The following is a 24,047-nucleotide window of genomic DNA, read 5'->3' on the forward strand; positions in this document are numbered from 1 at the left end:
ATCAGGCTCAGACAGTTCTGGCTCTCAGAACCTGACCGATGTCTATACAACATTGCACTTGTCACTTTGCTTTACTTAGGGGTGCTGCCTGGTCCTGGAGTTCTTCCTTGTGCCGAGTAATGTCCCATGCAAGAAGTCTATGCATCAACTCCAGGATTTTCTCTAGAATCAGGACAATCACTATCATAACTTTTATGCTTAGTATGTATCCCTGCTGCTCATGAAAAGAGCTCTGGTTTTACTAGGCCTAGCTCTGTGCAGAGGCTAATCTGGACTTTGATTTCTGCAAGGGACCCTCATGCACTAAGTCTCTGTTCTTAAGAAACAGCCACTGTCAAAGGCTACTCATTCTTTTCTATAAGTTGCTTTTCAGATGAACTCCTTTCTATGACAGTAATCAGAGGGTATTGTTCACAAGGGTCTCTGCGAAGCCCTTGGCCTGGGCAGGGTGATCTTCCCTTCCGAGTTCCCTGATCCTGCATCCCTCCTTGTCACTCTCCTCTTTCGGATCTCTGGTCTAGTATCTTTGCTCTTGTCAGTTGGGGCTAAATCCTTGTTCTGGCTCTTTCCTTTGGCCTGAAGCGTAGGGACCCAAGGTGTTTCCTGTTGGCCTCCATAGGACCCACAGTCCCTGGAAAGCTGCCATAGATCTAGTGAAAAAAACTCTGGAGCTGTGACTATGAGACCTTATAAGCCAACCTGAGTCAAGGAGCATTGCAAGGAGACACACTTGTGGCTGGCCCTGGAGCCTGACCTCAAATTTGACTCCCAGCAAGCTCATCTTTAAGGCATGGTTGGCTTGGATTTGGGGCAACCAACATTTTCTTGGTTGTAGGAGGCATTTCTTTGTCACTAGAACCACTACACTACTTCTTAGCTTTTGGGAGTTTCTCACCACAATGGTTTTTATGATACTTTCCAATTGTGGTTTAAGACGTAAGAGCCCCCTTGGTATTGACCATCTCCTTGGAATCTCTGACCCTTGAAGCAATTTCTGAACCCATCTCCAAAATCTTTTTCCTAAAATGGATACTAAACTTAGAGAAATGCCCCCTTTCTTTGATCAGTTCTTCTCTTTAGACTCTTGCTCCTCTGTTCTCTGGCTCTGGGGCATTGCTATTTTATGACTGGAATCTCTTCAGACACTTTCACTCTCATCCTTTTGCTCATTTCCTTACATTGCTCAACGTATAGTCAGCTTTAAAGTCCCACTTTTCTAGGTTATTTTCTCTGATACTAGATGAGAGGAGCTGAAAAGTCTGTCTGTTTCTTCTCCTTGAGAGGAGTGGGAAGGACTCCACAGGCCCATGACTAATATTTGTTAGGGACCCTTTGTAGAATGCTTTAGTGGAAACTGAATTTTATGGGATCACTTTGTCTCCTATCTGCACGAGGGTTTCCCCCAAGGAGTTTGGCTGTCTCACTATGGTATCGTCCCTGAAATGTGTGTGATTAGGGAGACAAAGGCAAAGGGCTGATTTTGTAATAGGGCTTCTCTCACTTTCAACAGTTTTATGAATGCAAGGACCCTGAGGGAAGGCCCTACCTCTATCACACCCAAAACTGATTGAGATTTTTAGCACATGCTGAGAGTGGATCAGGGAAGGAGAGCTCTAGAGAGATATTCAGGTGCTGTTTCCTCAGGTAGTTTTAATGATTGATGTAACTGTTTCTTCAGAGAATAGGGAGTGAATTTCTTTGAAAGATTATACCTGAGGTTTACAACCTTTTAGTTCCTTCTGGGCAGCTTCTTTCATCATAGTCCAGTTAATAAGTAAAATACAAAAATGATCTTTCTGCATTGTGAGATCTTGTGGTCAGAATGCTATGTTAGTCTTTAATTTTAAGTATCGCTTGCCTTCCTTGTTAACCTAGATTCCTCCTCTCATACTAGAGGTAAATCTTTCAGTTCTTAATATATTGAAGAAGGAATCGAGCTCTTTATATGCTGGGAAATAGGACTAATCCTTGGTTCTAAGAAAAACTGTTCTTTTCACAATCATCTGAAACCTGACTTGGTAACGTCTCAGGATTCTATCTCAGTTACAGCAATCTTGTGCACTTGTCTTTCTTTCCTGGCACACATCCCCAGACAGTTGTCCAGGACAGGCTTTTCTCTTTCTTGCTCAGTGTCTTCTTGTCTTCAAATTCCTCTTGTTTTCTGAATTCCCCTAGTTTCTCTAAAATAGCCTTCTTTTTGCTCTTCAAACATGCATTCCCCAAAGGATTAACAGAGCCTCATCTCTCTGCACACTGTACAGAAGCATACAGTGGTCATATTACATGGTATACACATTAGCATCTGAAAAACCCAATTCACTTTTTTCCTTCCCAATTCACTTTCATAGCCTAGGTTCCAAATCTAGCTACACGAAAAATTTTCAAAGGTGTTTCTGTGGCAGGGGTTGGGGATAATTGATGGTTGTGTTTAAACCACATACAGCTCTCATACATCGGTCTGAGCAGGGAAATAATTAGAATTCTAAGGTTTTAAAGACCATGAAGATAATATGTAGGATGACTTACCAAATAAATGGGGGTCAACAAGAATTGTATGCTTTCAAAATACATGGAATTAAGCTTTCTGCACTTTCTTGTTTGGCTAACCTGCTGTCATTCATGAAGTTAACAGAACTAATTTTTTTTAAAAAAACTCCTACACAGAACAGGAGGAAAGGTAAGCAGCTGATTCATTAATAGCAGAGGCCTAACCAAAAAATGGAAAATAATATGAGTATTTGGTGTGCCTAAATTGAGACAAACTAGTTTCTTTATGGATTGTATATCAACTTTGAGCCACTTAATTAACAGCTAGAGACATAAATCCAAAGATTTCTTTTGTATCTTGTGATTCCAGATCTAGAAGTTCTGAGTTGCTGCTATTTTATTCTTATTCTTTTTGTGCGCTTTCAGTGAGGGCTGACCATCCACCATCGGCTTCTTTGCCTTTCCATGTGTTTACTGTATAAACTTGTTCATTACTTGTTTATCAATTTGTTCTTCTGTGGATGATTACTTTTTAGAATCCTGTATAAGCATTTATTAAATGCATAAATGTCAATTTATGTATATTGAATAGCCTGTGCATATGGATGACCACTTTTACTAGTACATTTCATTGACAATGTACCAATTTCCTATTGTTAGTTTTGCTATCAAGAACTAGTGTTAGCCTGGCTGGTGTGGCTCAGGATGGTTGAGCATCAACCCAGGAACAAAGAGGTTGCCGGTTCGATTCCCAGTCAAGGCACATGCCTGGGTTGTGGGCTCGATCCCCGGTGGGTGCTGTGCAGGAGGCAGCCAATCGATGACTTCCTCTCTCTCGATGTTTCTATCTCCCTATCCCCCTCCCTTCCTCTCTCTCTAAAAATCAATAAAAATATATATTTTTAAAAAGAACTACTTTTAGAATGATTCCATCATTTTGGTTCTAAAGCAATGATTTAAGTGCTATCTACAGATGCAAATAGCTCTCAAACTTGAATATCTATCAGAATTCCCTGAGGACTTGTTAGAGGCACATTTCTAGGCCCTATCCCCAGATTTTCTGATATGGGAGATACAAAGGTAGAGCCTAAGAATTTGCATTTGTGACATATTGCCAGGTGATGCTGCTGGTGATCTGAAGAATCTCACACTTGAGAATCACTGCTTAGGGATTTTTCTCCTATTTCAGAAATATGCCCTTCAAGGACAGATGTTTATATCAGAAAAAGAGAAGGGGGTAGAAAAGAAACTTCAAGGAGATGGCAGGGTTTGGTGAACTTTTAAATATATATATATATATATATATATATATATATATATATTTAAATTATCTCTGTGTGAGGGTGTGAATTTGTTATTACAAGTAATGTAGCTTTTGTAGAGGACCTGATACTATCATAAGTGAACATTCAAAGAATTAAAAGCAGAACCTCTAACTCCACAAAATATTCATATATTAAATCATTATGTTGTATACTTTAAACAAATACAAATATGTCAATTATACCTCAATAAAATGGGGCAGGGAAACCCTCTAAACCTTCTCTCTGTTAACTATAATTAAAAACTTAGAAGAGGAGGGATAGGCATAGTGGAAGAGTGTGAATGTTGTTATCTAAGAGACTTAAAAATTCTTGCTCTATCACATTTAATGAATAATTTTGGAGTGTGTAACTTCACTGAGTTTTTTTTTTTTTATTAATAAGGTAACAAATGTTAAATGCTCTGATTATGGTAACTGTCCATTTGTTATTTTCATAAAAGCTGACCTCCTCAGTTGCTTTTGTACACTCAGGAATCTTTTCAGACTCAATGGGTGATAAGTTTTATCCAGAGTCATTACTCAAACATTAATCAGATCTTATCATTTGCAGCCCTGCTCTCCATGTACATAAAATCTGCTTAGGGAGTTAGATACCAAAATACCATATTAGAAGTAGGGTGAACTAAAAAAAAGGCGGGGGGGGGGTAGGGTAAACTGTGACATTTCTAACATAAGAAGCCCAGAGGAAAGGCTGTGCCTCAATAGTTCTGGATTCTTTCATCTTTTCTGCATTGTCATCCTTAGCATGTTGCCTTGTATCCTTGGGCCTCTCCTTTCAAGGTTACAAAATGGCTGTCACAGCTGTAGACAGCTCTTTGCACCACTGCATCCAAAGCTAGAGAAAGAGCAGTTTTTCTCAATTCTCTTTTATCAAGGTGGAAAATATTTCCCACTAGCCCCTGGTATACTTGCCCTCTAGTTTTGTTGACCAGGATTAGGATATATAACTTCATTGGCCTTCACGGAGGCTGAAAAGACAGGTATATGACATTTTTCAGCTTCATTGGTAGAACTGGTAGGTGAGAGAGGTGAGAAATGACTGTTGATAAACAACAGAGAGAATCTACTATAGGGAGATAGACTATAATCTATACAAAAATTAGAGATAGTTCTAAGCAATTTATCATTAATCTGTATAAACTATCTAGGCCAGGGATCAGCAAACTTTTTCTGCTAAAGCCTGACAGTAAATATTTTAGGTGTTGAGGCCACAAATGGACTCTGTTGCATATTCTTTGTCTTTTTTGTTTTTTTCTTCTAACAACCCTTTAAAAAATGTGAAAACCGCCCTGGTCAGTGTGAACATTGTCCCATACACTGAAAGGTTGCAGGTTGATTCCAGGTCAGGACACATGCCTGGGTTGCGGGCTCAATCCCTGGTAGGGGGCGTGCAGAAGGGACCCAGTTGATGTTTCTTTCTCTCATCTATGTTTCTCTTTCTCCCTCTCTCTTCCTCTCTCTCTAAAATCAATAAAAACATTTTTTGAAAGTGAAAACCATTTTTAGCTTACTAGCCATATAAAAACAGGCTGTCGTTTGCCAACCCCTACCCTGAAGGCTCAAGGAGAGGGAAATTGGTGAGACTGAAGTTATCATTTTGAAGCTTTCTGAAATTCTGGGATTTGATTGGTGCTTTCAAGGATGGATAAGATTTATATTTAAAAGGACACTTAGGTTATTTTCATATCTTGGCTATTGTGAATAATGCTGTAGTGAACATAGAGGTATATATATCTTTATGAATAAGTGTTTTCAAATTTTGGAAATTTGAAAAAGAATTACTGGGTTATATGTTAGCTCAACTCCTAATTTTGGGGGGGAATGTCTGTAATGTTTTCCATAGAGGCTGCACCAACTTACATTTCCACCAGCAGTGTACAGGGTTTTCTTTTCTACACACCCTCTCAATAACCTAGACTTGTTATTTTTTGTCTTATTGATAGTAGCCATATAGTAGAATAATAATCAACCATAAAAATGATGAAATATTGCCATTTGTGACAACATGGATGGATCTTGAGAATATCACGCTAACTGAAATAAGTCAGATGGAAAAGGACAAGAATCATATTATTTCACTCTTATATGAAATATAAAACAGAAAGCAACAAATGAACAAACAAATTCATAGACACAGAGAACAGTATGGTGGTTATCAGAGGGGAAGGAAGTGGAGGGGAGCATGAAGGGGGTCAAATATATGGTATTGGAAGAAGACTAAACTTTGGGTGGTGAGCTCATAATGTAATATACAGATGATGTATTATGGACTTGTATACCTGAAACTTATATAATGTTATTAACCAATGTAAACCCAATCAATTTAATTTTAAAAAATGATTTAGATTGAGAGATTATGTTATTTCTGAAGGGAGTAATGAGTAGAGAAACAAACCTGTGATACCATAAAAAGAGCTGCGTGTTACATGCAAAGAGTGGAGAGCAGCAATACTTTAGCAAATAAAATGGGATAATTGCACGTCAGAGTTAAGGAGTTCTGTGGCATGAATACCTACACTGCCTCAGCCACTGACAAGCCGACTTGCTAAGTAGATCTAAGAAATAAAGATGCTCTTTTGGCATATAGCCTCCACGGTGACTGGGGCCCAAGGAAGGCAGTGTCTCATGTAACAATTGGCTCTTCAGGAGCTGTTGCTACTATGACTAATTAAAGGACAAACATCATGTGTTTAGGATAATGAAGACTGTTGGTCTCTTAACCATACCTATTCACAAAGATAATAACTTATCTTCAATATGCGTTATTGTTATTGGCAACGAGGAAGAATTGAAACAACTAATGCTAAGTCACTTACTCATTGAACATTTGTTGGATGTATTCTGTGTGCCAGGCCCTAGAGATACAGTTGAAAAGCTCACATTCTAGAGGGAGAGAAACAATATATAGAGACATAATTACAACAAAGTGAGATAAGGGTTAGAAAATATGTGCAAGGAACTGTGGATGCCCAGAAGAAGGGATCACCAATTCGTTTTGCTTTAAACTTTCAAGTTGACTCAGTCTAATTATTGCTGTCCTTCAGTGCCATAGATTATATTCTTAATACTAGCCAATGATCTTACATATCTGTGCCATTGATTACAAAGAGGCTTGTGTGAAATACTGTAGTTGGATCCAATCCAATTCCTCAGTCTCTCCAGAAAAAGCAATTTCAAACATTCTGCTGCTACTACTAAGTTTTTAGGATCCTCTTTATGTGCAAGTACATGGGTATAGTATTGTTTTAGTATTAATTTTGAGCTTCCCACTCGGCTGGTGTGAATATTGGGTTCTAAAAAACAATCGTTTTCCTCAGTAAAAGTTACAGAAAAGAAGATTCTATGGTAGGCAGAATAATGGTCCCCCAAAAGAGACCTTATCTTAGTCCCCTATGAACCTGTGAATATATTGTTACATTATGTAAAGGGCGAGGGGAGATTAAAGTTGCAGATGGAATTAAGGTAGCTAATCAGATGACTTTAAAATAGGAAGATTAGCCGAAACCGGTTTGGCTCAGTGGATAGAGCGTCGGCCTTCGGACTGAAAGGTCCCAGGTTCGATTCCGGTCAAGGGCATGTACCTTGGTTGCGGGCACATCCCCAGTAGGGGGTGTGCAAGAGGCAGCTGATCGATGTTTCTCTCTCATTGATGTTTCTAACTCTCTATCCCTCTCTCTTCCTCTCTGTAAAAAATCAATAAAATATATTTTAAAAAATAAAAAATAAATAAATAAAGTAGGAAAATTATCCTGTATTATCCCAGTAGGGCCAGTGTAATCACAAGTACCTTTAAACGTGGAAGAGGGAGACAGCGAGGAGGTTGGATTGATATGATATGAGAAAGACTCAACCCATTTTTGCTGACTTTAAAGATGGAGGAAGGGAGCCACAAGCCAAGAACACAGGTAGCCTCTACATTCTGGAAAAGGCAAGGAAATTATTCTCCCTGTTTTAGTTTGTTAGGGTTACCATAACAAGTACCATAGACTGGGGCTTAAATCACAGAAATTTATTTTCTTATATTCTGGAGGCTAGAAGTCAGAGGACAAGGTGTTCGCAGGGTTGATTTTTTTTTTTCCTCAGGCCTCTCTCCTTGACTTGTACATGTCTGTCTTCTCCCTCTGTCTTTACATTGTCTTTCCTCTGCATGTGTGTGTCCTGTTCTCTTCCTCTTATAAGGGCACCAGTCATATTGGATTAGGGCCCACCCTAATAACCTCATTTTAACCTAACGACCTCTTTAAATACCGTATCTCCAGGTACAGCCACATTATGTAGTACTAGGAATTAGAACTTCAACATAAAATTTTGGCTGGAGGGACATATTTCAGCCCATAATACTCCCCTGAAGCTTCCAGAAGAAACATGGGTCTGCCACCACTTTGATATTAGGACTCCTGACTTCAGAACTACAATAAATTTGTGTTGTTTAAGCCATCAAGTTTGTGGTAATTAGTTATACAGCCAATTATAAAACAAATACAATTACAAGTAACTTAATGAAGGACTGATTAACTGAATTGTGGAACTTATATAAAATAGAATATTATGCAGTTTCATAGCCTAAGGATGACCTACCTGATCAAAAATAGTGAAATAAATGTCCATTGACTGGTAAATAGATGAACAAAATATAATACTAGTATATACATACAGTGGGATACTATTCAGTCTTAAAAGGGAAGGAAATTTTGACACATGCTACAACAGGGATGAACCTTGAGGACATTATGTAAAGTGAAAAAAGCCAGTCACAAAAATACAAATACTATGTGATTCCACTTATGAGGTACCTAGAGTAATCAAACCCATAGAAACATAAAGTAGAATAATGGTGCCCAGGACTGTGGGAGAAGGAAACAAGGAGATTTTTTATTTTTTTTGTTTTTAATGGGTTTTATATTTTTAGTTTTGCAAAATGAAAAAGTTCTGGAGATTGGTTGAACAACTATGAATATAACACTAATAAACACTACACTTGAAAATGATAAAGATGGTACATTTTATGTTATGTTATTTTACCACAGTTTTAAAATTTTTAAATAGTTAAACAAAGATATTGTTAAAAGGCAATGACAGAAAAATAGGTATAGTGTGAAGTGCTTCCATTATATATTTTAGAGAAAGGATATACTAGTATACATATGCAATGCTTTATGCACACAGAATATTTCTGAAAAGGTATTCAAGAAACTGACAGAGTGATTACTTCTGGGAATGGGGTTGTAGAGAACTAGGAAGTAGGGAACAGGGTTGGGAAGAAAAATTAAATACTTTTTGACACCTTCTGAATCTTATTTACCGTGTGCATATATTACATATTGAAATAATGTTTTTTACTAAGCTCATAGACACAGAGACAGATTAATGGTTGTCTGGGTGAAAGGAGTTAAAAGGTATAAACTTTGAGTTATAAAAATTATGTTATGGGGACGTAATAATTTTAAAGATAAATTTTTTTTTTAAATGTGTCACTTGGAGTTAGGGACTGCAGAGAGATTTTTCTCAGGTAGGTCATCCTTAGGCTATGAAATTGCTTTGTCAATCCAGTTACACTTAAGTGTCAGAATAAATAAGACCTACTTCTTGTCTTTGCCTTGAAGGGTTAAAAGATCTTAGTCCCACAGTGGTGATCAGGCTTTAGGGTACACATGCATTTATTGTTTGAGGTCTGTCAGTACATTTTCAAAATCGCTTGTTTCTTTCAGAACAACTACAAGGTACTCAGTTAGAACTTCCCAAAAAAGGTTGTAGACAGAAAAGAAGGAGGAAAAAGGAAAGACAAAAGAAATGCAACACTCAATGTTTTCTGTTTCTTAAAAGCACATAACCTAAAACAAGAATATAATAAGAGAGACTTAACAGTTACAACAGGTTTTGACTCTTGTGGGATTATTTCTTAAGACTTCTGCTTGCAAGTTGTTAGGTAACTGCACAAGTTAGATTTTAACACTTTTCAAAACATCCTTCTTAGTACATGAGTCCTTGCACCATATATTCCATATAAAGATTGCAATGTTTTATTACTGTAATTCTTGTTTAGAAGCTGTTCTTGGAACTTCTTGTTATACATGGATGTTTTTCTTACCAACAACCTTAGCCTATATTTTTCTCCAAACAATACTTGGCCAAAGGGGTATACTAGTACTTGGCCACAGAGCCATATCCTTATATTTGTGGGTTTTGGATATCCATAAAAAGCAAAAACAAAACACTATTTTTGGAATCTGTTTAGTTATCTTTCCCTTTGGTTTGGTGTTTTACTGTAACTAATTCAGCACCCAGAAAAGTGCTTAGTACATAGTGGGGGTACAATAAATGCTAATGAATGAGTCCCTGTGAGCTCAATACTCCAGGGTTATATAGGGAATACAAATTAATTTTTATTTGGAAGTGAAAAACTTATAATTTTATAGAAGCAAAATTTTCCTAGATGGCAAATGTTACTTTGAAAGAGAATGTAATCCAAGTGTGTAATTCTTTTACATGTAGGAAGGAGATTATTATTACTATAATAATATTTATTGTTGTTATTAGGAACAACAGTAGTAGTAGTTAAGTCATGCTAAGTGCTTTTCTTTCTTGCCTTTTTTATTTATTTTTTTATTGGCAACTACAAAAACTCACGGGAACTAAGGGCTTTTCTTACATTATCATTCATACAGTCTTCCCAACGACTCTATTGGATAGATGTTATTGTTGTGCCCATTTTCATAGATGAGGAAATTGAGCTCAGAGAGATTAGGTAATAGGTTCAAAATCACATGGCTAGTAAGTGGCAGGGCCAGAATATGAACTCAATTTAGTTTAATTAAGATTTGGACTTGGTACTTCCAATACAAGAATATGAGTTTAACTTAATTCTCTTCAAAATTTCTACTTCAGTGGCTGAAGGGACATGATAAAAGAAAGGGAGGGAGGGTAGGAAAGAAGGGAGAGAAAGAAAAGGAAATTGATATCTGTCCTGCAAACTGGGTATGATCACCATCATCATGCTAGAACAAACATTGGAGGAGTTTCCACAATATGAATTTCAATGTTGAGGTAAGGGTCCACCAACCTGAGAAGTACTGTATATATTCTTAGCTTACTAAAAATGTTTGAAACCAAAAATTGACTGTTTATTTTTATCTGTTGACCATAAAACAAAGTCAAGTAGGTGTTCCTTCACCAAAAGGTGTTTTTTTTCAGGAGTAAAAGAAAGGATTGCATTCCTGTAGGTGCAGACATGGCAAGTCCTGTGCACACACTCCACAAGAAGTGGGGAAAAACCCTTTACAAAGGGGAAAGGGAGGTTAAGGAGAGGGGCTGTTATAGCCATAGAGCTCTGTTGTAAACATAGAGTTCTTTCTGTAGGGTTTACTGAGGGCATGGGGTTTGAGAGCTCCTCCCACAGGTCTTCCTGATTCCTGTCTAGGTAAAATCTTTGTCATAAATTTTGACATATCAAATACCTTTTAGCATCTATTTAGATAATCATGATTTTTTTCAAGAATATGCTGACTTGATAATATGCTAAATTATATTAATAATATAATTCCTAAATATTAATTCTTGGAATAAGCCCATTATAGTCATAAGCAAGACAGTTTATTCTGTAGAACCCAGGAACAATTCAGGAATTGGAATTACCCAGGACCTCAGAAGGCATAGGAAAGATCTTGAAATATCATTTGTCTTCCATTAGGATGTTTAGAATTTAATTTAGAACGAAATATTAGTTGCAAGTAAATACTTGTCCCCTGAAGCAATTATTTTGATCATTTTATTTTTAAATTTTTAAAAAATTTCTAGAGTCCTCTGAACATTAACATCAAATGATCCAGTTAAGTGAGACCAGCTATAACTCTTAAACAGCATGGATCAGAAAGAATACAGCAACTAGTGTAGGTAAAACCAACAAATGGCAGATGGTGGCCAGAGGAGCAATTATATTTAATGCAACCAGCACACTTAACTTGATATCTTGTATATTAATTAATTGAATTGCAATTAATAAGTATGCAGTAAAGTCTTAAAATAACTGTAAGAATGCAAGTGTCATTACAGGACCTCTTTCTTGAAAGATCATTTTCAAAAAGCTAGTGTAAATATGAAATATTTATAAGAACAAAAACTTTAAAATCTTAACTAGAGTAATTTGGATTAATTACCTTGTATTTTTCTCTCTTTTCAGTTTGTATATGCTGTGGCAGTGACATTTCACTTTTGATCTGCTTAGTATTATCTGTTATCTTTTGTTATATAAGAATTTGGGAGAATTGAAAGCAGCTTTGATTTCTACCTTATAATTCCTTTGAATATTTTATTTGTTATTTATTGAGCCTTTAGCTTTTATAATGTGACTTTTAGAAGTCTTCAAGTATTTTTTAGACTGACTAAAAGTAAAAGGACAAATGAGTGTAAAATTTTTCCCCTCCAAAATGCAAGGGAGTAAGGAATAAAGAGACAATGCATTTGCAGGATTTAGAAAGTGATTTTAAATGCTTGTGTTTTGTTTGTTTTTTCTAAAAGAGGAAGAGGGGAGGGGTAATGAAAGATGAGGTGTGGTTGTAAGAAGAAAAAACAAAGATAGGCAAAGAATAGCAGTCGGAAAAAAGTAAGAAGGAAATAAACCAATAGAAGGCAATTCCCAGGAATAGTAATTCTGAGCTTTACTTTCTTTCATTTAAGTTTATTTGCACTCTCAAACTCTGAACATCTACAGGTGTTCTGCAGGTTGAAACAGCCCCAGCTTTGAAAAATCAAAGTAGGAGTCAACTAGCATAGCCATAGAGTAGTTATAGATGATTCAGTTTCCGCCACTGTTAGTGAAGTTTTTGTTTTAACAGCTTATTGAGATATAAATGATATACAAAAAAACTGCACATGGTTAATGTATTTAATTTGATAAATTTGGACATATGCATACACCTGTGAAGCCATCACTATAATCGAGGTAACAACATTTTATCACTTCCAAAAGTTTCCTTGTGCCCTTTAGGGTTTGTTTTTGTTGATTTGTGGTAAGAATATTTAACATGAGATCTATCTTCTTAACAAAAATTTTTCATGTACAATAGAGTATTGTAGGGACTAAGCTGTACAACAGATCTCTAGAACTTACTCATTTTGCATAACTGAAACTTTATTCCCATTAAACAACAACCCCCATTTCCTCCTCTCCCTCAACCCCTGCAACCACCATTCTAGTCTGCTACTATGAGTTTGATTATTTTGAATACCTTAAAGCAGTGATGGCGAACCTATGACACGCGTGTCAGCACTGACACGCGTAGCCATTTCTGATGACACGCGGCCGCATGCCGAGGATGAAACATTTGCTGCTCCTGAGGATGAAACATTTGCGACTAGAGTCTTGGAGTTAGTGTTTTCCTCAAAGTGACACACTACCCGAGTTATGCTCAGTTTTTTGGCGAAGTTTGACACACCAAGCTCAAAAGGTTGCCCATCACTGCCTTAAAGAATAGAATCATGCAGTATTTGTCCTGTGGCTTACTTAATAATTTTACTTAGTATAATTTCCTCCAGGATCATCCATGTTCTCATATATGGCAGGATTTCCTTCTTCTTCTTCTTCTTTTTTTTTTTTTAGGCTGAATAATATTTCATGGTATGCAGATACCACATTTTATTTATCCATTTGTCTGTCAATAGGCATTTGGGTTGTTTCCATATCTTGGCATTTGTGAAAAATGCTGCAATGAATATGGGAGGGCAGATATCTCTTTGAGATCCTGATTTCAATGCTTTTGGATTTATACCCAGAAGTGGGATTACTAGATCATGTGGTAGTGAGAAATTTTGATGACATAAGCATATATATCTCCATGTAGGGATAGCTGGGTTTCTAGCAGCTGTTTCCTAAACAGCAAGCATTTGAATAGAACTTATTGGGTCACAGTTGGAGCTTTTTCTCTTTCTTTGTGTTTGTGTGTGTGTGTGTGTGTGTTGTGTGTGTGTGTGTGTGTGTGTGGTATTACTAGTCATAAGGGGAAAATACTCTTGTGTTACCAGCTAATTGTTTCACTGTATTGTTCTGCTTTCCTTATCACTCTTCCAGATAGATTTTGAAAAAGAGATTGGAGAGTGGAAGAAAGGTTTTAAATTGTTTTGTTTTTTTTAATCTGTCAGAGAGACTTGAATAGGGCATGTCTTTTGGCTCATCTTATAAACACTTGCTAGCAGAGGGCTAATGAAGCTAGTGGTTAGATCATGTACTATGTTATATTTTAAAGCCTGTCTCTAAATAGTCATATCAAATATGTACCTTTGAATATGAGGATAAATGAACACAATCCTACCATTCTGAGAAGAGTCCAGAGTACACTCTACGAAGAATTAGTAGCATCATCTTTACAGAAGAACATCCCATTGCCTATAAATTGGAAACCACAGAAATGCTTCAGCCAGCTAATCAAACATAATCAACTTTTCAATCACCTAAACAATCACCTGTTGGCTTTTTCTTTCCAAAAAAGTGATTGCTAATCAGAATTGCAGCTTCTCACCTATGAGCTAACACTGAATCAGTGATTTCTGCTGGCTTTTTCCATCATGCTTGTTGCCCCATTCGTCTGGATCTCTGAAACAGTCTTATTTGTATTACAGAGCTCTCATTTGGAAGACAGTGAATCAGCAGCATTACTTTGCTGTGAATGTGAAGAATCAGAAATCTTTAGTGATTCCAATGTACGTAGGTATATGATTTTATACAGTCTTTGGTGATTAAGTAAAAGCTTTTTGGCTTTTAAAAGCAACTGGGATAGTGCCTATTATTTCATCTATTTGGCCTCACTCAGCAAAATATCTGGGAAGGCAAATAAGTGACTTAGAATGAATGTATATACAATAGTATGGTATATTTGAATGCATAAGAATCTCCCCTCAAAGCATATCTATAAAAAAATAGAAAAGTGCTGTATCCTGGAAGCTTGAGTAAGCCTCCCTCAAAAGAGAATATGATTGTTTTTGCCAGGGATAGGAATGGGAATTCTTTTTCTTCTTCTGGCCAGTAGTATCCTTTTTCCTGTGACAACTGCTTAGCATTGGCCCTGCTACTGTACCTTTATTCCCCCATATACATAGACCTAATACGTACTAGCTGTTGATAATGTTAAGCCAAATAGTATAATTACTTGGCTGGAGAATCAGCTAGATCATCTTAACTACATTTCATGAGATGTTAATAATTTTATTTATCTCATCTGACCTCCAGCATAGTTGCCGAATTATTGCAAATTACCCATGGAATCAGGCTAAAGTTGCAGAATGACTTAAATTTACTTTTTAAAAAATTAAATATATCTTCCATAAGAATAACTGCCTTTGCTAGCTATGGCTAACCTAGGTTCTGCAAACCTTGATGAGAAAATCTTGTTTCTGTCAACTTCAGGATGTTGACTGCATAATAGGCACTCCATAAATTTTGTTGAAGTTTCACCAATGGAAGCTCTCTCTTCAAGTAACCTGTGCCTCTCAATTATATATCACCATAGCTCCTTAACTGTCTTCTTTACTTTGCTTTCATGGTACAAGGAGGGTGATCACTATTTTAGAATCTCATTTGACTATTATATTAATTTATCTAGTTGCACTTCATTCAGCATTGATGAGAAGTCTGGAATGGCATGAAGTCATTATTGTGACTCACTAATAGCTGAAGTGGTGCTCATTGCTCTAGTTCTTGAAAACATTAACTGATGAATTCACATGAACACTCATTTATTGTCAACATTTGCAGATGACAGACTTAGGGTAGAAAGGTTATATTCTCTGTCTAGTGTGTGATAAGCAGGGGCAGCACTGACATCAGATCTCAGCTGACAATCATCAGTGAGCTCATTATCAGCAGGCAGCATCATCATTGACAGAATATGTGCCAGCTCCTTGGATAGTATTCTACAAGATTTTGTTCAGTCAGCGGTGCAGTCCTCTGGACTTGGACGGACTTATTGTTTTGACTGATTTTGTCTTAAAGAGACCAGTGAGTGGCAATCCACATGAAGAATATCTTTATGAAGTTGAACACGTGGTGAAATGTGATTCTAATTTTAATGGTTTTCTTTCTTAGAAACAATTCGTTGGGTATATGTATTTGCAGATTACCTGGATTGCTTTTTATTGCCAGAGCTTTCATTCATTTAAGTCAGATTTGTTTTGCTTTTTCTCTTCAAGAGGCAAAAGTAGTTATATATACTTGGCTGGTTTTTTAAAGGTATTAGATCCTCCTCCCGTTTTGTTTGTTCAGGGAGTATTTCCCACACTTTTTTCTCTTTTCTCATCTCCCCATTCTCACCCTCAAATCAAAGGAGATTGAAGAGCTCCTTCCCAATTTGAAGGCTTAAACTTGAGAAAGAAATTATTTGTAGAGCAAACAAATTGAAATCCCCACTTTGACTTTTCTTCAAAGGAAGTGGTATGGCATCTGGACAACTGTTTGAAATAGAAGTTAACCTGATGTAAAGAAGAGTAGAAGATAAAGTCAATCACTGAAGAACTTTCTCTTTAATCTTGGGATAACAGAAATATGAAATTTGGTTAGCTATATTCACTCATTCCTTTATGTATGCATTCATTCATTCACCAAGCATTGATTGACTGTCATGTACAAATCATCGGGCCCAGGGCTATGGGGGTTAGGCATAAAATATAGATTCTACTCTAAGAACAAACATTCAGCAATAAAAAATACTGTCTGATGATCTAATGTAAAATATGGTGACGATAGTTGATAAACTATCCTATATAATAAAAGCCTAATATGCTAAGTGCCCAGTCGTCCGGTCATCCGTTCAACTAATCAAAGCATAGTATGCTAATGATATGCTAAGGCCACTCAACCACTCGCTATGATGTGCACTGACCACCAGGGGGAAGACAGTTGACTGGTTGACCAGTCACTATGACGTGCACTGACCACTAGAGGACAGACACTCCAACCGGTAGGTTAGCTTGCTGCTGGGGTCCGGCTGATCAGGACTGAGCGAAATGGGCTGGACATGCCCTAGAGCTCTCCCGCGGTCCCTCCCCAGCTGGCCAATCTCCTGCATCCCTCCCTGGCCCTGATTGTGCACTGGTGGGGTCCCTCGGCCTGGCCTGTGCCCTCTCTCAATCCGGGACCCCTCAGGGGATGTTGGAGAGCCAGTTTCAGCCCAATCCTGCAGGTCAGGCCGAGGGACCCCACTGGTGCACAAATTTGTGCACCGGGCCTCTAGTGTGTTGTATAATTGCTAAAAGAGCAAATCTTAAATGTTCTCATCAGAAAAAAAAAAAAAAAAAGAATAAATATGTGAAGTGATGGATTAATTAACCAGATGGGGAGAATCTTTTTACAATGTATATGTATATCACATCACCACAATGGTGCACTTTAAATATTTTACACTTTTGTCAATTATACCTCAGTAAAGCTGAAATTTTTTTTAAAAAATCTATCCTAGGAGAATTATAATCTATTTTTCAACAAATTAGTTTTATGGGTATTCATGGGAAGCCATGAAATGGAGAAAATCATTCATATGCAGTACATGGGGAGAAGAGCAGAAGTCTGTGAATAAATGGAAGGAAGTTTGGCTGGAGGCAAAGGGATGGCTCTCTCTGGAAGAGGGTTGGCTGCTTTCGATCTTCTGGGGCTTTTCCAGAAGAGAGGAGAGGAGTGTATCGAGGTCACTGTTCCCACTCAGCCTCTAGGGAACCATATGAAGGATAGAAGCAGCTACTTGTTCCTTCTGCTGTACGCATGGTGGTTGGAGGCCCCAGAGCAGGATGATGGTGTGACTGGAAAAGATCACAGAGGAGGAAGATACTAGCCCTAGCTTCAGGAATTTCACTTTGGCTCTAGATAAGAAAGAATATAGACAGTGACTAGGGCAAGTTGGAATACTAGTGGTTGTAGCAACCACTGAGACTCCTGAGTGTCCTCTCCACTCCCCACCCCCATAACTACTGCTATCCTGCCTTAAAGGAGAAAAAAAGCTCTGCATGAGCTGAGATTCCAATTATTGTGCTTGCGAGGGTTCAGCTAGAAACAAATGAATTCATCACTGTTGTAGGGTTGTTTCTTTTCCAGTGTGGAGATCAGGAAAATGCTTGTTATATTAGTTTATTTCCTAAGAATACAACTAATTTTTTTGTCTCCTTTCCATGCTCTTCTGACCCCACTCTCACCTTCTACAGAAAGAGGGACGAATATAGGTGATTATGCATTTTTTATGGTCTATTCAATTCTTTGCTTGGATATTATATCCTTGTAGGGAATGCACTTTTCCTCTGTGCAATTAAAACAGCTTTTATGTTTAAACTAGAGGCCTGGTGCCTGAAATTCGTGCACTCGGGGGGATCCCTCAGCCTGGCCTGCATCCTCTTGCAGTCTGGGACCCTCGGGGGATGTCCGACTGGACAGCTTAGGCCAATGGTCGGCAAACTCATTAGTCAACAGAGCAGCAAACCGCGGCTCGCGAGCCTCAGTTTGCTGACCACTGGCTTAGGCAGTCGGACATCCTTAGCACTGTAGCGGAGGCGGGAGAGGCTCCTGCCACCACCGTTGTGTTTGCCAGCCATGAGCCCAGCTTCTGGCTGAGTGGCGCTTCCCCTGTGGGAGCACACTGACCACCAGGGGGAAGCTCCTGCATTGAGCGCCTGCCCCCTGGTGGTCCGTGCGCATCATAGCGACCGGTCGTTCCGCCATTTGGTTGATTTGAATATTAGCCTTTTATTATATAAGATAGTGCAGTGAAAGGCAGAGGTATTAGCCTTTTGTTGTTAAAGAAAGAAAAAGCCACCTTCTAGAATCAAATGTGGAGGCAGACAAAAAGAAAATCTAAAATGTAAGAATTACTTAGTTTAGAATACTTTTTGAAACTGTAGATTTGCATTCTCCTCTAGTGCAGGACAAATATCTCAGAATACAACAGTATCCTTCTAGATGGCATCTGCTATGGATGTTTTCATTTGTATCATTTTGTGGAGTGGGAGAATGGCTTTGGAGAGAGAGAATATTTAACCTAATACTAAATTCAAGATGAAAGATTTAAAAAAGTTTTAAAGTTATTAGCTTTGGAGAAACCTACCTATATGGGTTGAAAATAAAAGGGACTTGAATCTTCAGGATTCTTCTAAAGCATCCTGTTCTTCTTGTATATTTTAAGTTTTGGAATAAGTTGTATGGGGATGATAAAAACAATGAATGATTTGTTAGCTCAGAAGTAAAACTATATTTAAGAGGGGGAAAACTGGCCCTGGCTGGTTTGGCTCAGTGGATAGAGCATTAGCCTGAGGACTGAAGGGTCCTGAGTTTGATTCTGGTTAAGCGCACATACCCAGGTTGCAGGCTTGACTCCCGGTAGGGGGCGTGCAGGAGTCAGCCGATCAGTGATTCTCTCTCATTGATGTTTCTTTCTCTTTTCCTCTCCCTTCCTCTCTGAAATCAATAAAAAATAAAAAAAATAAAAATAAGAGGGGGAAACTGCTATCATCATTAAATCTACTTTAGTAAGTCTCTCAAGATTGTGAGCACAAACAAAGTGCTTGTGGATAAACCTGAAGATACAGTGATAAGCTGGCTGGCTGGAAGGTGGTGATGTAGGCCAACAGCATGTACATGTGGTCATTTTTGATGATTTATGTTTACCCTCTTCCTTCCAGCTCTCTGTACTGTGTGTATTTTTAATTTCTTTTTTAGACTCCATTTGCAGAGACACCATTGCAGTAACGAACACACACAAATATAAAAAGAACAACAACAAAAAAGAAAAATTATTACTGGGGAGATGTGAATTTTATTATGAGTTTCAAGTGGCCAGTTACTCAACAGCAAACAGTTGTCACCACCAGGATTCAGGATTATTTGAATTGTTTTTGCATTATCTCTGCTGCATAGTACTAGAGAGATTGCTGATAAGGGCACCTGTTCAGGAAAGGAGATAAAAGTGTTGCTGGTGTTGTATGCATGCATATAAGCATAACCAATGGACAGAGACAGCAGGGGGGTGAGGGCATGTACGGGAGTGGGGTGGGGGGGCAATAGGGGATATGCACACTTATGTAATACCTTAATCAATAAAAAAATCAATTTTAAAAAAGTGTTGCTGGTGGCAAAAATATGTTTCACCATGAACAGTATTTCTATTTTTTTTCCTTTGAGAGGGGGTCCGATCCAAATGATTACACTAGTAGAAATCTTCTGTGATGTTAAACTTATTTTTTTTTTGTTCCAGAGTAAGATAAAAGAAAGAATAGCTTGACTGTTTTACCCTAGAATAACAAATGAGAAATAATTTTCAACTTCTTTTAAAATCTTAATTTATTGGATGATTTGAGAAATGAGACTTGTAGTAATCTTGAGTATAAAGGGTATTTAAGGGGGAAACCAAGATGGCGGCATAGGTGAAACACCTAACCTGCAGCCGGGCACAACAATTTCAAAGGCACAACTAGAGGCCAGAACGGACATCGTCCAGAACCACAGGAGAGCTGGCGGACTGAAACGCCCACAGCTGGGGGGAAGGAGAGGGCCACGGGGACAATCGGGGGAGCCGTAAAAGCCTGAGGTATGGAGAAACTGGCGGAGACACGAGCGCGCGCGCCTGCGGGGAAGATGGAGCCGGAGAGGAGGGGGCGGCTGACGGCCTGGCCGGCGTTCACTGGCAGGAAGGAGATAAAGGCTCCGGAGTGCGCTAAGCGCCGGCTCCGACTGCACTGAGCGCCAGTTCCGGGCGAAACCCTGGGAAGCCAGGCGCAGGCTGGGGGAATGAATCTGGGCTGTGGGGCGCAGGCACAGAGGAGCGGGGGAAGGCAGAGCTCCAGAGGCGCGCACGGGAAGGGGCGCAAAGGACGGACTGTTGCCTGCGCCACTGAACTGCCCTAGCGGGAAGGAGACATAAGCTCAGGACCGTGCTGAACCCCAGTTCCGACTGCACTGAACCCCAGTTCCAGGCGAAACCCTGGGAAGCCAGGCGCACGCTGGGGGAATGAATTTGGGCTGTGGTGGCGGAGGCACAGAGAAGCGGCGGCTCCAGACGCGCGCACTGGAAGGTGAGCATAGGACGGACTTTTGCCTGCGCCACTGGGTGGCCCTGCTGGGAAGGAGACAGGGACGCCAGACTGCGCTGAGACCCAGTTCCAACTACACTGAAACCCAGTTCCAGGCGAGAATCTGGGAGTCCAGATTCATTAGGGGAGGGACTGGACTGTTTGGCAGTGGGCGAAACTCCAGGGCGCGTTTCTCTCAGAGGTGTTTGCAAGGAATACAGAGGGACACAGACGCAGGAGCCTCATAGGGCGGGGCTGACAGGAAGCCAAGGTTGTAGGCTCCACCCTGTAGCTCCGCCCCAGCCAAGCTGAGCAGAAGCTTTTTCCTGCTGAGTGCCTCAGGTAGTGGCTGACCCACACTGCATTGGAGACCAAGAAATGAGGGCATCTAGTGGTTGGTGGGAGATGACACCAGATTTCAATCACTTGCATAAGGGAGGCATTCTAGAGGCAGACTCAGTGAGCGCCAAGGCATTGCTGCATCAAGACCCGGCCCACAAACATGTCTCCTGCACAGCAACTCTTCCTATATGGACAAAGAGGGTCCTCACGGCCAATTGGCCTGGACGACAATTCCTCCCAGTGACACCAACAACAATCAAGACTTAACTGTACAAAGGAGGACCAAGATGGAGACATAGGGCGGCAGCCTGATCGTTGCCTACCACAACAATATTGAGACTACGACGGGAGAGCAGAGCAGACACCAGCCAGAAAGACCGGGGGGCTGGCTGAGCAGATGCTCTACAACTAGAATAAAAGAGAGGGGTACGCAGGATGATGCTGATGCCGGTGACCCAAAGTCCACACTTTAAGAACTATGGCTCAGGCGACACAATGGTGGCCTGGAACGTGCTCGGCGCAGTTCCCCCGGCGGTCTCCGGCTGAGGGGACGGCTCCACTCGCTGCCGAGCACGGACAGACGAGCCCCTGGGAGACATGGGGTGGGAGACTCTGTGCTTGCTGACCTCCGAGTCCTTCAAGAATCTCAATGCCCCGAAGTGGCCAGGTGCGCACGCTCAGCGACTGGCCACCGTTGCAGACCCAAGGGCCGACGCAGCGACACCGGACCAGCCCACCGCCGGGCACCGGGCACACCGGAGCCTTGCCGAGCCCGCTGCCCAACGAGTTCTGCGGCAGCCGCCCTGGAGCTCTGAGAAAATGACCGAAGGAATTGCTGAGAGGGAATTGACCAACAGGAATTGGGATCAAGAAGACGAAACCCCGCTGAGACCCAAGTCCAGGCGAGCCTGCGAGCCTCTGGGCTCAGATGTGGTCACACGCCTCTGGGTCTAGGTGAGGCCTCACGCCCCTGGGTTTGGGTGAGGCCACACGCCCCTGGGTCCAGGTGAAGCTGGATTCCGGGTTCGGGTGAGGCCATGTGCCCCTGGGTCCGGACGAATCTGAACCCTGGGTCCAGGTGAGGCCGTGGGCCCCTGGATCCGGGTAAGGCTGGGTCCCGAGTACGGGTGAGGCCGTGAGCCCCTGGATCCGGGTGAGACCACGCGACCAGGGGTCTGAGAGAGGTAACGCGCCCCTGGGTCCGGGTGGCTTCGTGCACCTAGGTCCAGGTGAGGCCATGTGCCCCTGGGTCTGAGAGAGGCCACGCACCCCTAGGTCCAGGCGAGACCATGTGTCCCTGGATCCGGGTGGGGCCTCGTGCACCTAGGCCCGGGTGGGGTCGCGTGCCCCAGGGTCTGGGGGAGGCCAGGCGTCCCTGGGTCCGGGTGAGACCGTGTGTCCCTGGATCCGGGTGAGACCTCGTGCACCTAGGCATGGGTGGGGTCACGTGCCCCGGGGTCTGAGAGGCCAAGCATCCCTGGGTCCGGGTGAGACCATGTGTCCCTGGATCCGGGTGAGGCCGCGTGCACCTAGACCCGGGTGAGCCCAAGTGGCCCTGGGTCTGGGAGAGGCCAAGCGTCCCTGGGTCCGGGTGCGACCATGTGTCCCTGGAGCCGGATGAGGCCTCGTGCACCTAGGCCCGGGTGAGCCCAAGTGGCCCTGGGTCTGGGAGAGGCCAAGCGTCCCTGGGTCTGGGTGAGACCATGTGTCCCTGGATCCGGGTGAGGCCTCGTGCACCTAGGCCCAGGTGAGCCCAAGTGGCCCTGGGTCTGGGAGAGGCCAAGCGTCCCTCGGTCCGGGTGAGACCATGTGTCCCTGGATCCGGATGAGGCCTCGTGCACCTAGGCCCGGGTGAGCCCAAGTGGCCCTGGGTCTGGGAGAGGCCAAGCGTCCCTGGGTCCGGGTGAGACCATGTGTCCCTGGATCCGGGTGAGGCCTCGTGCACCTAGGCCCAGGTGAGCCCAAGTGGCCCTGGGTCTGGGAGAGGCCAAGCGTCCCTGGGTCCGGGTGAGACCATGTGTCCCTGGATCCGGATGAGGCCTCGTGCACCTAGGCCCGGGTGAGCCCAAATGGCCCTGGGTCTGGGAGAGGCCAAGCGTCCCTGGGTCCAGGTGAGACCATGTGTCCCTGGATCCGGGTGAGGCCGCGTGCACCTAGGCCCGGGTGAGCCCAAGTGGCCCTGGGTCTGGGAGAGGCCAAGTGTCCCTGGGTCCGGGTGAGACCATGTGTCCCTGGATCCGGGTGAGGCCTCGTGCACCTAGGCCCGGGTGAGCCCAAGTGGCCCTGGGTCTGGGAGAGGCCAAGCGTCCCTGGGTCCGGGTGAGACCATGTGTCCCTGGATCCGGGTGAGGCCGCGTGCACCTAGGCCCGGGTGAGCCCAAGTGGCCCTGGGTCTGGGAGAGGCCAAGCGTCCCTGGGTCCGGGTGCGACCATGTGTCCCTGGATCCGGGTGAGGCCTCGTGCACCTAGGCCCGGGTGAGCCCAAGTGGCCCTGGGTCTGGGAGAGGCCAAGCATCCCTGGGTCCGGGTGAGACCATGTGTCCCTGGATCCGGGTGAGGCCTCGTGCACCTAGGCCCGGGTGAGCCCAAGTGGCCCTGGGTCTGGGAGAGGCCAAGCGTCCCTGGGTCCGGGTGAGACCATGTGTCCCTGGATCCGGGTGAGGCCGCGTGCACCTAGGCCCGGGTGAGCCCAAGTGGCCCTGGGTCTGGGAGAGGCCAAGCGTCCCTGGGTCCGGGTGAGACCATGTGTCCCTGGATCCGGGTGAGGCCTCGTGCACCTAGGCCCAGGTGAGCCCAAGTGGCCCTGGGTCTGGGAGAGGCCAAGCGTCCCTCGGTCCGGGTGAGACCATGTGTCCCTGGATCC

The 24,047-nt window shown here is 42.0% G+C and overlaps 1 protein-coding gene across 2 annotated transcripts in view; it reads left to right on the plus strand.

Moving 5' to 3' along the window:
* The window catches only part of SSH2 (slingshot protein phosphatase 2), a 221,629-nt gene that overhangs the window by 35,304 nt on the left and 162,278 nt on the right, over positions 1–24,047 (plus strand). The window contains exon 2 of one of the 2 annotated variants that reach the window (XM_008147847.2): positions 14,423–14,503. The exons of the other annotated variant lie outside the window; for it this stretch is intronic. Coding sequence (XP_008146069.2) covers positions 14,423–14,503 — 81 coding nt within the window. The remainder of the gene's footprint in view (positions 1–14,422; positions 14,504–24,047) is intronic. 2 annotated transcript variants of the gene reach the window in all.

The sequence above is a fragment of the Eptesicus fuscus genome, chromosome 20, assembly GCF_027574615.1.
Source record: "Eptesicus fuscus isolate TK198812 chromosome 20, DD_ASM_mEF_20220401, whole genome shotgun sequence".
Taxonomy (NCBI): Eukaryota; Metazoa; Chordata; class Mammalia; order Chiroptera; family Vespertilionidae; genus Eptesicus; species Eptesicus fuscus.